The 15,806-nt window shown below is 50.0% G+C and overlaps 1 protein-coding gene across 1 annotated transcript; it reads right to left on the reverse strand.

The window, feature by feature from the left end:
* Positions 1-885: 885 nt before the first annotated feature.
* On the reverse strand, positions 886-15,124 carry MFSD6L (major facilitator superfamily domain containing 6 like). Its single transcript, XM_082271469.1, has 2 exons — positions 14,926-15,124; positions 886-2,933 (listed from the first exon to the last, which is right to left on the reverse strand). Exon 2 carries the CDS (start codon positions 2,898-2,900, stop codon positions 1,014-1,016), a length of 1,887 nt encoding a protein of 628 aa, XP_082127595.1. The 5' UTR covers positions 2,901-2,933; positions 14,926-15,124; the 3' UTR covers positions 886-1,013.
* Between the last annotated feature and the right edge of the window lie 682 nt (positions 15,125-15,806).

Consider the following 15,806-nt stretch of genomic DNA (forward strand, 5'->3'; position numbering starts at 1 on the left):
AAGCACTTCATTGAATTTTAACCCACTGTTATATTTATATTTTAGTGGACCCTTATGCACTTTACTTTAAATGCACTTTTTGGACATTATATATTGCACCTAAGAGGAATATATATTGCACTTTAAGCGAGTTTATTGATTTATATGATGCACATTGTTACTTTATTTGATTTTATATAGCGCTGTATACATATTTGTTTATAGTTTATTTCTCCCGTTAGTGAAGGAGGTTTTATATAGCTGCTGTATTTTCTTTATGTATCCAAAATTATTGGGTCTCAACACTACACCACTTTATATTTAATTGCGCTGATTTACCTTTTTGCACCATTTTTGACCTCTGTGATTGCCAACAAGGGTTTCTCCACCAACTACTAAGGGGTCAAATACTTATTTCACTCATTAAAATGCAAATCAATTTATAACTTTTTTTAAATGCGTTTTTCTGAATATTTTTGTTGTTCTGTCTCTCACTGGTAAACAAAACCAACCAATAAAATTTTAGACTGATCATTTCTTTGTCAGTGGCCAAACATACAAAATCAGCAGGGGGTCAAATACTTTTTCCCTCACTGTATGAATTTTATCTGTATTTTATAGATTTAAGTCAGCATTAAAAATCATGACATAACACTTGTAATTAAAGAATATATTATCTCATTTGCATTCAAAGCCATTAAAGCAGATTATAAAGATTGTTCTAAAATTCAGAGTCTTTTTATGACATCGGCAGGGCTCTAACAATTTGGGCCTTTGGCTCGAGTGTTTCAACCTTTTGGAGTAAACTTTTCTCTTTGCTCTATAGTCCATGCCTTTGCCTGGCATTTCCCACACTATAACAGTACAGGAAATATTGGCTGCAGAACAAGTTCTATGAGTCCCATTAGATGAGAACTGAACTGCTTGGATCGGAGATTGGAGAAGTTTCCAGAATAACAAAAAAAGTTAAAATTTTCAGGCTTGGATCCTGGATACGTCAAGTATTGGTCATGGACAACAGCCAACGCCCAGGGCTACCATATTTTACTGTCGTCTTTCATAGCCTTGACCAGCCAGTCCTTTTCCTGGTCATCCTCAGAGTCACTCATATCACTGTTGTCGGGTGCGAGAAGTCGTGAGTAGTTGATCTTCTTGATGTGAGGAAGCTTGGGTTGGATGACCAAAAACATCAACAGCCAGATCAGTAACGTAACACAGCAGGACTGGAAGAGAATGGCAAGGCTGAAACTGCTAATGACGAAACCGCTGGCAAAGCTGCCTAAGCTAGCTCCGAAATGGTGGGATAAGCAGTGCAGGACGAGCTGGATGGACCTCTCCATTCCCGGTGTGGCCACATCATCAACTTGGGATTTGATGGCCCACAAAAGAACACCGTTGCTGAAGGCACTTGACAACTGAATTGGTAACACGGCCCAAGGTACCCATAGGAAGGAATAATACAAAAACTCTACTGCTTGGCAGAGGAGGCCAAGAGCCACCATCCACTTGAAGGACAAGGACCTCATGAGTTTGCCTTTAAAAATATACAGGACAATTTCAGAAACTAGGGCGAGGACCACAGAAAGTCCCATGTAAATTTCAGAGCTCCCCATATCCTGCATCTTCCAAAATAAGAAATTGTCAGCAGTGGACCTCACGGCACCCATCAAAAATATGGTCACCGACAGCAGGATGATACGGCCGTCACTTCCCATGAGGCCCAAAGCTTTTATGGTTTTGCTTGCGTGTTCTGTTTTCTTCGAGACATGTATGGGATACAATGTGCTCAACAGAAGAGTGATAATCATGAAGGTGGAGTAGCCATAAAAGTGGAGGTAGACTCTAGGAAGGCCGGGGATCAAGAAACAGTTGACGTTGTCTATCAGAAACACAATGGAGAAGGACCCGAGGCAAGCCCCCAAGTACCGCCAGATCCAGATCTTCTCGTGCCGATCTGTGGCATCCACAAAGTCGAGGTACTCATAAACGCTGTCGCCTGCTGTCCACTCCAGAGGTGAAGCAACAATTTCCCAAATAAGTACAATTCCCAGGACAGCCAGGAATATCTTATGTTCTATAAGAAAGTGCTCGCGTTGGGTTGCCCTTTTGGCTAAATCTCTTTTTTTTGGCACATTGTGGTTGGAAGACTCAGTTTGCGATTGGAAAGTGATGAAGCCAGAATGGTCATCTTGAGGTTCCTGTTCTAAAGAGGTCCTCACAACTTCATCAGTTGAAAAGGTGCTATGCTCTGGGGTGACTGTAGATTGCTTGCTGGTGGTGGGTCTATCCTTCAGCTTGGTATACTGTTTCGAAGCATCTGTTTTAGACAGTTTTTTAGGAGTGATATATGTTTTTAAATGGATGGATGAATCTGGGTGACGAGGAGTCTCAACATGTACATTCTCCAAGGCTTTAGGAGTCATTTTAGTTTCCATGGAGGTTGCAATGCTAGGACTTGTAAACATGACTGATGCCATCGTAGTTACCTGGGGAGGTTCAGGCAACACAAAACTGCTGTTGTCTTCAGGTCCGAACATTTCCATGTCCATGGCACCCGGTATAGTCTGCTTGTTTGTCCCCGAGAGACTAACATTGCAGAACTTAAGGACCATGTCCTGCTGCAGTGGTGGGAAAAAGGTGAGGACTCCGCTAGCCACCGCTGAAAAAAGCAAAGAAGAAATAATGATGATTCTTCTCTTGCTGTTGGTCTTGGCCACAAAAGAGCAAAACGGGGCCCAGAGAGCAAAGACAATGTGTTTTGCCCCCATTATAATTCCCACCAGTTGAGGGCTTAGTCCAAAGTGTCGGAAGAAGATGGTTAAGAAGGGAAAGACACAGAAATTTCCAACATTGTGGAAGAAATTGAATAAGCTGGCAATGGCCAAGGTTCTGCTGATGTCCCATTGTTTGGGGGCACTCATGGCTCCAGCTTGAGGTGTCTACTTCCAGGAGACCTGTATAAACAAAAACATACTTAGAGTTAGCGAATGCAGATCAGGCTGAATGAGTCAGAATGAACAGACATACATTTGTATTTTATATTTACTACCTGCATACTTAACATAGATAAACCAAAAATTGGTGTTGGTTATAGAAACTGCCAGCTACATCCTCATCATATAGTCAAACATTACAAAAACAAGAAAAGCAGGAATACACGGGGGGGAAAAAAGAGAACCACCCAGTACCTGCATACTTAACTACTTGCCGCCAACCCATAGTTTATTTATTGTGGGCGGGTGGCATAGGCAGTCCAGACGACGTACCCGTATGTCGCTGGCTTTCTTCTAAGATTGGGGGGGAGGGGGGGGAGTATGCGCTGCCTGCTGACCTGTGCTGTGACTGGATATGTGTGACTGTAGATTATAATCTCCTGACAATAAAAGCTGCATGCTGCGAGTCTTCAGAATGTTGTCTCCTTCCTTTTGGTCAAAGTCAGGTATACGAATGCAGATTCCCCCCCCCCCCTGCTACAAGCTGTTCCCCCACAGAGTGTGGAGATGGGGAAATCCAGCGGGGAGATTATTATTGGGAATTATAAAACAAAATGTAATGTTTGTTGATCGTTTCTATGTGTGCAGCGAGGACGGAGGGGAAGCAGCGAGGACGGAGGGGAAGCAGCGAGGACGGAGGTAAAGCAGCGAGGATGGGAAGGGAAGCAGCGAGGATGGGAAGGGAAGCAGCGAGGATGGGAAGGGAAGCAGCGAGGATGGGAAGGGAAGCAGCGAGGACGGAGGGGAAGCAGCGAGGACGGAGGGGAAGCAGCGAGGATGGGAAGGGAAGCAGCGAGGATGGGAAGGGAAGCAGCGAGGATGGGAAGGGAAGCAGCGAGGATGGGAAGGGAAGCAGCGAGGATGGGAAGGGAAGCAGCGAGGACGGAGGGGAAGCAGCGAGGACGGAGGGGAAGCAGCGAGGACGGAGGGGAAGCAGCGAGGACTGAGGGGAAGCAGCGATGACGGAGGTGAAGCAGCGAGGACGGAGGTGAAGCAGCGAGGACGGAGGTGAAGCAGCGAGGATGGAGGTGAAGCAGCGAGGATGGGAAGGGAAGCAGCGAGGACGGGAAGGGAAGCAGCGAGGACGGAGGGGAAGCAGCGAGGACGGGAAGCAGTGAGGACAGGGGAAGCAGCGAGGATGGGAAGGGAAGCAGCGAGGACGGAGGGGAAGCAGCGAGGATGGAGGGGAAGCAGCGAGGACGGAGGGGAAGCAGCGAGGACGGAGGGGAAGCAGCGAGGATGGAAAGGGAAGCAGCGAGGATGGGAAGGGAAGCAGCGAGGATGGGAAGGGAAGCAGCGAGGACGGAGGGGAAGCAGCGAGGACGGAGGGGAAGCAGCGAGGACGGAGGGGAAGCAGCGAGGACGGAGGGGAAGCAGCGAGGACTGAGGGGAAGCAGCGATGACGGAGGTGAAGCAGCGAGGACGGAGGTGAAGCAGCGAGGACGGAGGTGAAGCAGCGAGGACGGAGGTGAAGCAGCGAGGATGGAGGTGAAGCAGCGAGGATGGGAAGGGAAGCAGCGAGGACGGGAAGGGAAGCAGCGAGGACGGAGGGGAAGCAGCGAGGACGGGAAGCAGTGAGGACAGGGGAAGCAGCGAGGATGGGAAGGGACGCAGCGAGGACGGAGGGGAAGCAGCGAGGAGGGTAAAGGAAGCAGCGAGGACGGAGGGGAAGAAGCGAGGACAGAGGGGAAGAAGCGAGGACAGAGGGGAAGAAGCGAGGAAGGAGGGGAAGCAGCGAGGACGGAGGGGAAGCAGCGAGGACGGAGGGGAAGCAGCGAGGACGGAGGTGAAGCAGCGAGGACGGAGGTGAAGCAGCGAGGACGGAGGTGAAGCAGCGAGGACGGAGGTAAAGCAGCGAGGACGGAGGTAAAGCAGCGAGGACGGAGGTAAAGCAGCGAAGACGGAGGTGAAGCAGCGAGGACGGAGGGGAAGCAGCGAGGACGGAGGGGAAGCAGCGAGGACGGAGTTGAAGCAGCGAGGACGGAGGAGAAGCAGCGAGGACGGAGGTGAAGCAGCGAGGACGGAGGTAAAGCAGCGAGGACAGAGGTAAAGCAGCGAGGACGGAGGTGAAGCATCGAGGACGGAGGGGAAGCAGCGAGGATGGGAAGGGAAGCAGCGAGGATGGGAAGGGAAGCAGCGAGGATGGGAAGGGAAGCAGCGAGGACGGAGGGGAAGCAGCGAGGACGGAGGGGAAGCAGCGAGGACGGAGGGGAAGCAGCGAGGACGGAGGGGAAGCAGCGAGGACGGAGGGGAAGCAGCGAGGATGGGAAGGGAAGCAGCGAGGATGGGAAGGGAAGCAGCGAGGATGGGAAGGGAAGCAGCGAGGACGGAGGGGAAGCAGCGAGGACGGAGGGGAAGCAGCGAGGACTGAGGGGAAGCAGCGATGACGGAGGTGAAGCAGCGAGGACGGAGGTGAAGCAGCGAGGATGGAGGTGAAGCAGCGAGGATGGGAAGGGAAGCAGTGAGGACGGGAAGGGAAGCAGCGAGGACGGAGGGGAAGCAGCGAGGACAGGAAGCAGTGAGGACAGGGGAAGCAGCGAGGATGGGAAGGGACGCAGCGAGGACGGAGGGGAAGCAGCGAGGAGGGTAAAGGAAGCAGCGAGGACGGAGGGGAAGAAGCGAGGACAGAGGGGAAGCAGCGAGGACGGAGGGGAAGCAGCGAGGACGGAGGGGAAGCAGCGAGGATGGGAAGGGAAGCAGTGAGGACGGGAAGGGAAGCAGCGAGGACGGAGGGGAAGCAGCGAGGACAGGAAGCAGTGAGGACAGGGGAAGCAGCGAGGATGGGAAGGGACGCAGCGAGGACGGAGGGGAAGCAGCGAGGAGGGTAAAGGAAGCAGCGAGGACGGAGGGGAAGAAGCGAGGACAGAGGGGAAGCAGCGAGGACGGAGGGGAAGCAGCGAGGAAGGAGGGGAAGCAGCGAGGAAGGAGGGGAAGCAGCGAGGAAGGAGGGGAAGCAGTGAGGGCGGAGGAGAAGAAACGCACATGTCGCTTGTTGTAGAGATCGTCTCCCGGGGTGTGAATGTTTGCTCACAGCTGCAGGACACGACTTCCTGGTGTAATACAGAACCCGGGACGCCTCCTTTTTACAATCACCCTCCTTTGCTTCATTCAAAAAAGAAAAAAAAAAATTTGCTACAATATTAAGGAAGATAATAAAATGATCCACTTTATTTTTTAGTGTTGGATGGAGTGGAGAGGGGTTAGACCCCCTGTCAGGTTTTTATTGCTGTCAGTGTCCCCGTTAGGGAGATTCCCTCTCTATTTGTCCTGTTCACAGTTACCACTAGAGATGCACCGAAACAGATTGGCCGAAAAAGCAGCTTTTAGCATTTTGGCAATAAAGAAAAAGGCGGCGATAATGGCGCCGAAACAGCACGTGATTTTCCGGTGATTTTACAGAGCAGGGAAGAGCGAGGCGCACACAGAGCAGGGAAGAGCGAGGCGCACACTAGGCAGGGAAGAGCGAGGCGCACACTAGGCAGGGAAGAGCGAGGCGCACACAGAGCAGGGAAGAGCGAGCCGCACACAGAGCAGGGAAAAGCGAGCCGCACACAGAGCAGGGAAGAGCGAGGCGCACACAGAGCAGGGAAGAGCGAGGCGCACACAGAGCAGGGAAGAGCGAGGCGCACACAGAGCAGGGAAGAGCGAGGCGCACACAGAGCAGGGAAGAGCGAGGCGCACACAGAGCAGGGAAGAGCGAGGCGCACACAGAGCAGGGAAGAGCGAGGCGCACACAGAGCAGGGAAGAGCGAGGCGCACACAGAGCAGGGAAGAGCGAGGCGCACACAGAGCAGGGAAGAGCGAGGCGCACACAGAGCAGGGAAGAGCGAGGCGCACACAGAGCAGGGAAGAGCGAGGCGCACACAGAGCAGGGAAAAGCGAGGCGCACACAGAGCAGGGAAAAGCGAGCCACACACAGAGCAGGGAAGAGCGAGCCGCACACAGAGCAGGGAAAAGCGAGCCACACACAGAGCAGGGAAGAGCGAGCCGCACACAGAGCAGGGAAGAGCGAGCCGCACACAGAGCAGGGAAAAGCGAGCCACACACAGAGCAGGGAAGAGCGAGCCACACACAGAGCAGGGAAGAGCGAGCCGCACACAGAGCAGGGAAAAGCGAGCCACACACAGAGCAGGGAAGAGCGAGCCGCACACAGAGCAGGGAAGAGCGAGGCGCACACAGAGCAGGGAAGAGCGAGGCGCACACAGAGCAGGGAAGAGCGAGGCGCACACAGAGCAGGGAAGAGCGAGGCGCACACAGAGCAGGGAAGAGCGAGGCGCACACAGAGCAGGGAAGAGCGAGGCGCACACAGAGCAGGGAAGAGCGAGGCGCACACAGAGCAGGGAAGAGCGAGGCGCACACAGAGCAGGGAAGAGCGAGGCGCACACAGAGCAGGGAAGAGCGAGGCGCACACAGAGCAGGGAAGAGCGAGGCGCACACAGAGCAGGGAAGAGCGAGGCGCACACAGAGCAGGGAAGAGCGAGGCGCACACAGAGCAGGGAAGAGCGAGGCGCACACAGAGCAGGGAAGAGCGAGGCGCACACAGAGCAGGGAAGAGCGAGGCGCACACAGAGCAGGGAAGAGCGAGGCGCACACAGAGCAGGGAAGAGCGAGGCGCACACAGAGCAGGGAAGAGCGAGGCGCACACAGAGCAGGGAAGAGCGAGGCGCACACAGAGCAGGGAAGAGCGAGGCGCACACAGAGCAGGGAAGAGCGAGGCGCACACAGAGCAGGGAAGAGCGAGGCGCACACAGAGCAGGGAAGAGCGAGGCGCACACAGAGCAGGGAAGAGCGAGGCGCACACAGAGCAGGGAAGAGCGAGGCGCACACAGAGCAGGGAAGAGCGAGGCGCACACAGAGCAGGGAAGAGCGAGGCGCACACAGAGCAGGGAAGAGCGAGGCGCACACAGAGCAGGGAAGAGCGAGGCGCACACAGAGCAGGGAAGAGCGAGGCGCACACAGAGCAGGGAAGAGCGAGCCGCACACAGAGCAGGGAAAAGCGAGCCGCACACAGAGCAGGGAAGAGCGAGGCGCACACAGAGCAGGGAAGAGCGAGGCGCACACAGAGCAGGGAAGAGCGAGGCGCACACAGAGCAGGGAAGAGCGAGGCGCACACAGAGCAGGGAAGAGCGAGGCGCACACAGAGCAGGGAAGAGCGAGGCGCACACAGAGCAGGGAAGAGCGAGGCGCACACAGAGCAGGGAAGAGCGAGCCGCACACAGAGCAGGGAAAAGCGAGCCACACACAGAGCAGGGAAGAGCGAGCCGCACACAGAGCAGGGAAAAGCGAGCCACACACAGAGCAGGGAAGAGCGAGCCACACACAGAGCAGGGAAGAAGGGAAGAGCGAGCCGCACACAGAGCAGGGAAGAGCGAGCCGCACACAGAGCAGGGAAAAGCGAGCCACACACAGAGCAGGGAAGAGCGAGCCACACACAGAGCAGGGAAGAGCGAGGCGCACACAGAGCAGGGAAGAGCGAGGCGCACACAGAGCAGGGAAGAGCGAGGCGCACACAGAGCAGGGAAGAGCGAGGCGCACACAGAGCAGGGAAGAGCGAGGCGCACACAGAGCAGGGAAGAGCGAGGCGCACACAGAGCAGGGAAGAGCGAGCCGCACACAGAGCAGGGAAGAGCGAGCCGCACACAGAGCAGGGAAGAGCGACCCGCACACAGAGCAGGGAAAAGCGAGCCACACACAGAGCAGGGAAGAGCGAGCCGCACACAGAGCAGGGAAGAGCGAGGCGCACACAGAGCAGGGAAGAGCGAGGCGCACACAGAGCAGGGAAGAGCGAGGCGCACACAGAGCAGGGAAGAGCGAGGCGCACACAGAGCAGGGAAGAGCGAGCCGCACACAGAGCAGGGAAGAGCGAGCCGCACACAGAGCAGGGAAAAGCGAGCCGCACACAGAGCAGGGAAAAGCGAGCCACACACAGAGAAGGGAAGAGCGAGCCGCACACAGAGCAGGGAAGAGCGAGCCGCACACAGAGCAGGGAAGAGCGAGGCGCACACAGAGCGGGGAAGAGCGAGGCGCACACAGAGCGGGGAAGAGCGAGGCGCACACAGAGCGGGGAAGAGCGAGGCGCACACAGAGCGGGGAAGAGCGAGGCGCACACAGAGCGGGGAAGTGCGACGTGTTTATTATTTTAAAAAAAATTCCCTTTACAGTCCCCTTAATGGAACATTCCATCGGAGGGACCTGAGGGGCGGAGTCTGTGCGGCTCGGTGACACGCGGTTCTACTTGGCAAACATCCCCGAAGCTGCAGCCGGGAGCGGTCAGACAAGTTGCAGATTTTTGTCACCAAACCGGTATTTCCAAAGAGACGAGAAGTCACATTGTGTGATGAAATGTCAAAGCACAGCCGCCGGGGGTCACCATGGAGGACCTAAAATATGACAGGGGATCTACACCCCCCCCCCGCTGGGGACTTCTATCCCAGTCCTTTGGTCTCTCAAATACCCCATTAGAAGAGATTTGATATATTTATATACAGAGAATCCGGAAATCTTCACTTCTTCCACATTTTATATTACAGCCTTATTCCATAATGGATTAAATTCATTATTTTCCTCAAAATTCTACAAATAATCCCCCATAATGACAATGTGAGAGAAATTTGTTTAAAATCTTTGCAAATTTATTAAAAATAAAAAACTCCCATGTACATAAGTATTCACACCCTTTGCCATGTACATAAGTATTCACCCCCTTTGCTGAATACTTTGGTGAAGCTCCTTTGGCACCAATTCCAGCCTCCAGTATTTCTGAGTATGATGCTACAAGCTTGGCACTCCTATTTTTGGGCAGTTTCTCCCATTCTTCTTTGCAGGACCTCTCAAGCTCCATCAGGTTGGATGGGGGAGGGTCGGTGCACAGCCATTTTCAGGTCTCTCCAGAGATGTCCAATCGGGTTCAAGTCTGGGCTCTGGCTGGGCCACTCAAGGACATTCACAGAGTTGTCCCGTAGCCTCTCCTTTGTTATCTTGGCTGTGTGCTTAGGGTCGTTGTCCTGTTGGAAGATGAACCTCCCCCCCAGTCTGAGGTGCAGAGCGCTCTGGAGAAGGTTTTCATCAAGGATGTCTCTGTACATTGCTGCATTCATCTTTCCCTCCATCCTGACTAGTCTCCCAGTTCCTGCATCTGAAAAACATCCCCACAGTATGATGCTGCCACCACCATGCTTCACAGTAGGGATGGTATTGGCCAGGTGATGGGCGGTGCCTGGTTTCCTCCAGACATGACGCTCGCCATTCAGGCCAAAGAGTTCAATCTTTGTTTCATCAGAGCAGAGAATTTTGTTTCTCGTGGTCTGGGAGTCCTTCAGGTGACTTTTGGTAAACTCCAGGCGGGCTGTCATGTGACTTTTACTGAGGAGTGTCTACCGTCTGGCCACTCCCACACAGGCCTGATTGATGGAGTGCTGCAGAAATGGTTGTTCTTCTGGAAAGTTCTCCTCTCTCCACAGAAAATTGCTGGAGCTCTGTCAGAGTGACCATCGGGTTCTTGGTCACCTCCCTGACTAAGGCCCCCCTCCCCCGATCCCTCAGTTTGGCCGGGCGGCCGCTCTAGGAAGAGTCCTGGTGGTTCCAAACTTCTTCCATTTACAGGTGATGGAGGCCACTGTGCTCATTGGGACCTTCAATGCTGCAGAAATGTTTCTGTACCCTTCCCCCGATCTGTACCTCCATACAATCCTGTCTCCGAGGTCTACAGACGATTCCTTGGACTTCATGGCTTGGTTTGTGCTCTGACATGCACTGTTACCTGTGGGACCTTCTATAGACAGGTGTGTGCCTTTCCAAATCATGTCCAATCAACTGAATTTACCACAGGTGGACTCCAATCAAGTTGTAGAAACATCTCAAGGATGATCAGTGGAAACAGGATGCACCTGAGCTCAATTCTGAGTGTCATGGCAAAGGGTGTGAATACTTATGTACATGGTAAAGGGGGTGAATACTTATGTACATGGTAAAGGGGGTGAATACTTATGTACATGGGATTTTTCCCCTTTTTTATTTTTAACAAATTTGCAAAGAGTTCGCACAAACTTCTCTCACGTTGTCATTATGGGGGAGGGGTTTGTAGAATTCTGAGGAAAATAATGAATGGAATCCATGTTGGAATAAGGCTGTAATATAAAATGTGGAGGAAGTGAAGCTCTGTGAGAATTTCCGGATGCTCTGTATTTTTGATATCTGTTACTTCTGCCAGAAATCCAGAGATCTGATAGCTTCCGGTGCTGCACTGTTATCAGTTACATTGTTGCCAGCTCTTTCTGTGGACTACAAAACACCTCCAACATCCCATGGAGAACAGAAGAGGGGGAAATGTTCTGCAGTCCTGGCTCACTTCCTGACCTAAGGTGTATGAAATTTCCCAAATTTTCTCATGTTACAACTAAAAAGGTAAATGTATTTTATTGGGATTTTATGTGATAGACCGACACAAAGTGACCATAATTGTGAAGTGGAAGGAAAATGATAAATGATACAAATAAATCTGTGAAAAGTGTGGCTGCATTTGTATTCACCCCCCGGAGTCAATACTTTGTAGAAGCGCCTTTCCCTGCAATTACAGCTGTAAGTCTTTCTTCATTCATAAAAGTAGCAGAAATTAGGATAATACCACATTATGCCCACCAGATGGCGCTGACGATCTTAGGAAATACATTATTTGCTATAGCAGCTCCATCTAGTGGCCATAATGCAAGAATGTAGCCTAAGAACATTTAATTCTGCCCGATTTGCACATCCAGTTTCTTTTTTTTATCAATAAAATAAAAATAAAGGCATTTATAACCCTTTTATGATTTTTTCTTTTTTGCAATCTGTATCCCATTTTGGGGGGGGGGGGGGATCCCTTCACTTCCCCTCCCATAGCCAAAACAGGAAGTGAGAGGAAATCCTTCCAAAGTGCGTGAAGTAGTGTCCCCATTGGAAGATTTCTCCTCTATTCCTGTTTTGGTGACAACCGAAAATTTGTGCTTTTTCACTTTCAATGGACAAATAAAGAGGGTGAATGGGTTGTGTTTGGAGGACTTCCTGCTCACTGATTGTGACACATGGGGCAGTTCTTGGTGCAAAGCATTGCAACCACGGCATGGAAACCCCCTGGGCTGCTGCTGTTTGCAACTCAACCACTTAAAGACCACCTGCCATCGTTTTACTGCGGAAGGTCGGCTCTGTCCTGCGAATTGACGTAACGTACGTCGCTTCGCGGGGACGCGGCAAGCCGAACAGCGGGTCCGGCATCCGCGATCGCTCCCCCGTGGAGACAGAAAGGCAGACCGCTGTTTTGTCAGTAATGAACACACGGATCCTCCTATTTAGGAACACAGATTTCTGTGTTCAATTCCATAAGCCCATCCCCCACACAGTTAGAAAGCACCCCCTAGGGACACATTTAACCCTTTGATCGCCCTATCGAGCCAATCAGCGGGTCCCCCGGCACTTGGCGATTTTTCGGAACATGGGTAGATTGCTGTTCTATGACAAGGGAAGGCATGGATCCTGTGTTCCTACAAAGCAGGAACACGAATCTCTGCCTTCCCACAGTACAAGCACCTTCCCCACAGTTAGTAAGCACCCCCTAGGCTCACACTTAATCCTTTGAGCACCCATTTGCCAGAGGGGAAGACGGTCCACAGGGCCGGGATCGCTCCCCATGAAGAGAGAATGGCGGTCGGATGTTATAAACAGCAGATCGTTGTTCTCTCAGGAATCAATACTGGGCTCCTCCTAATTAGGATCACAGGTCTCTGTGTTGATTCCACAAGCCCACCCCCTCACAGTTAGAAATAACCCCCTAGGCTCACATTTAACCCTTTGATCACCCCTGATGTTAACCCCTTCCCTGCCAGTGTCATTAGTACAGTGACAGTGCATATTTTTAGCACTGATTACTGTATTGTATAAACACAGCAGACCGTTGTTCCCTCAGCAATCAACACAGGGCTCCTCCTATTTAGGATTACAGGTCTCTGTGTTGATTCCACAAGCCCCTCCCCCTCACAGTTAGAAAGTACCCCCTAGGCTCACACTTAACCCTTTGATCAACCCTGGTGTTAACCCCTTCCCTGCCAGTATCATTAGTACAGTGACAGTGCATATTTTTAGCACTGATTACTGTAGTAATGTCACTGGTCCCCCCAAAAGTGTCAAAAATGTCAGTTAGGGGTCCGATCTGTCCGCCGCAATGTCGCAGTCCCACTAAAAATTGCAGATCACCGCCATTACTAGTAAACAAAATGACAGAAATCTTTCCCCTAGTTTGTAGACGCAGTAACTTTTGCGCAAACCAATCAATATACGCTTATTGGAATTTTTTTTTTACTAAAAATATGTAGCAGAAAACAAATTGGCCTAAAATGTTAACAAAAATGTGATTTTTAAATGTTTTTTAATTGGGAATGTTTTATAGCAGAAAGTGAAAATTATTGTTTTGTTTTTTTCAGAATTGTCGCTCTTTTTTTTGTTTATAGCGCAAAAAATGCGAATTTTCATGTAGCAGAATACAAATTGGCCTAAACTGCTAAAAAAAAAATACATTTTTTATTTATTTATTTTTTTTATTGGGAATGTTTTATAGCAGAAGGTAAAAAATATTGTGTCTGTTTCAAAATTGTCGCTCTTTTTTCTTTATAGCGCAAAATCTAAAAATCGCACAGGTGATAAAACAGCACCAAAAGAAAATCTCTATTTGTGGGGAAAACAAAGGATGTCAATTTTGTGAACATCGTCGCACGACCGCGCAATTGTCAGTTAAAGTAACGCAGTGCCGTATTGCAAAAAATGGCCTGGTCATTAAGGGGGGAGGGGGGAGGGGGGGGATCTTCCAGGGCTGAAGGGGTTACATTTCTACCTGTCTGCGCCATCGGCGGGAAATCACAGAATTCGCCATCGGACCGGTCTGAACGGACACATTTCAGGGCCAATCAGGAGCCTGAGATTCGCCAATAGGGAGATCTAAGTGGCTGATTGATCTCTGTTATTGATAACATCCAATCCTATACACACATATCACCACCTGTATTAAAATATATTACAGTAGGGTTTGACCTCAGGGTGTGTATATATATATATATATATATATATATATATACACACACATATATCCTGCATTCATGTGTATATACTGTGTGTGTGTGTGTATATATATATATAGATGTATACAGTATATACACAATTGCAGGATATCTTCTCATGACTGGGGGGTGATTATATATATATATATATATACTGTATATTCACATTATTGCAGGATATATATATATATATTTTTTTTTTATTATTTATGTGTATTATATATATATATATATATATATATATATATACACACACACACACACACACACACACACACACACACACACACACAGTATATACATATGAATGCAGGGTATATATTTATATATATATATTTTTTCATTTATTAATCATGTGTATATATTGTGTGTGTGTGTGTGTGTGTATATATATATATATATATATCATACACATAAATAATAATAATAATAAAAAAAAAATATATATATATACACACACACACAATATATACACATGATTAATAAATGAAAAAAAATATATATATATACCCTGCATTCATATGTATATACTGTGTGTGTGTGTGTATATATATATATATAATACACATAAATAATAATAAATATATGTATATATATCCTGCAATAATGTGAATATACAGTATATATATATAATCACCCCCCAGTCATGAGAAGATATCCTGCAATTGTGTATATACTGTATACATCTATATATATATATCATACACATAAATAAGTAATAATAATACAAATGTGTGTGTATTATATATATATATATACCCTGCAATAATGTGAATATACAGTATATATATATATCCCCCCCAGTCATGAGAAGGACAATGTATTATTATTATTATGATGTATTATTCTAAGGCCGATGACGTCACACGCACCTGCAGCCGCCGGGGCTCGCTCACGCCGGGCTCCCCTCCTCCTCCACCACCTCCGTTCTGGGGCTCGTGGCCGCCGGGGGCCCCTCCATACCGGACAGGACACAGCGTGTCACCTGCTGTCCCCGCCCACCGTCTCACCTGCCTGGGGGACACGTCACTTAGGCCGCCACCGCCCCGCTCCTCCCACACACGCGGCCGCCGGCAGGTGTCGCTGTTCGCCAGAGATAGCGTATACAGGGCGGTTGCTAGGGAGACCGCTCGGATCACAGAGGAGGAGGAGCCAGGGTGAGGGGGGCGTACTCTGCCGCCATCTTGTGTTCACATTGCTAACTGCAGCGCTGAGGTGATTTTTTTTTTTCCCCTGCTCTGAGAGGGGAGAGTGTCGGGCGGGAGCGGTGAGAAGGATTGGATTACTTTGGAAATAGAGGTGTAATTATAGAGCATGGGACCCCCGGCTAGAGACTTTAGGGCCCCAACTCTAGACCAGGTGACCCCAACTATGGACCGTGGGACCCAAAGTGAGACAATGGGCTCCAATTATAATTTGTAGGGGATCAAATATAGGCCATGGGCTCCAATTATAGACTATAGGGGCCCACATTTAGGCCATTGACTCCAATTATAGACTATGGGGCCCCAAATATAGGCCATGGACTCCAATTATAGACTATGGGGCCCCACATATGGGCCATTGACTCCAATTATAGACTATGGGGCCCAGCTATAGGCCATGGGGCCCCACATATGGGCCATGGGCTCAAATTATAGACTATGAGGTCCAACATTTAGGCCATGGGCTCCAATTATAGACTATGAGGTCCAACATTTAGGCCATGGGCTCCAATTATAGAAGATGGGAATTACATTCATTTCAAAACTGA

The sequence above is a fragment of the Pelophylax lessonae genome (genome assembly GCF_965119305.1).
Source record: "Pelophylax lessonae genome assembly, chromosome: 11".
NCBI lineage: Eukaryota > Metazoa > Chordata > Amphibia > Anura > Ranidae > Pelophylax > Pelophylax lessonae.

Bases quoted from the DNA above. Each gene is read 5' to 3' on its own strand.
- MFSD6L (XM_082271469.1), bottom strand. From the start codon at position 2,900: ATGAGTGCCCCCAAACAATGGGACATCAGCAGAACCTTGGCCATTGCC.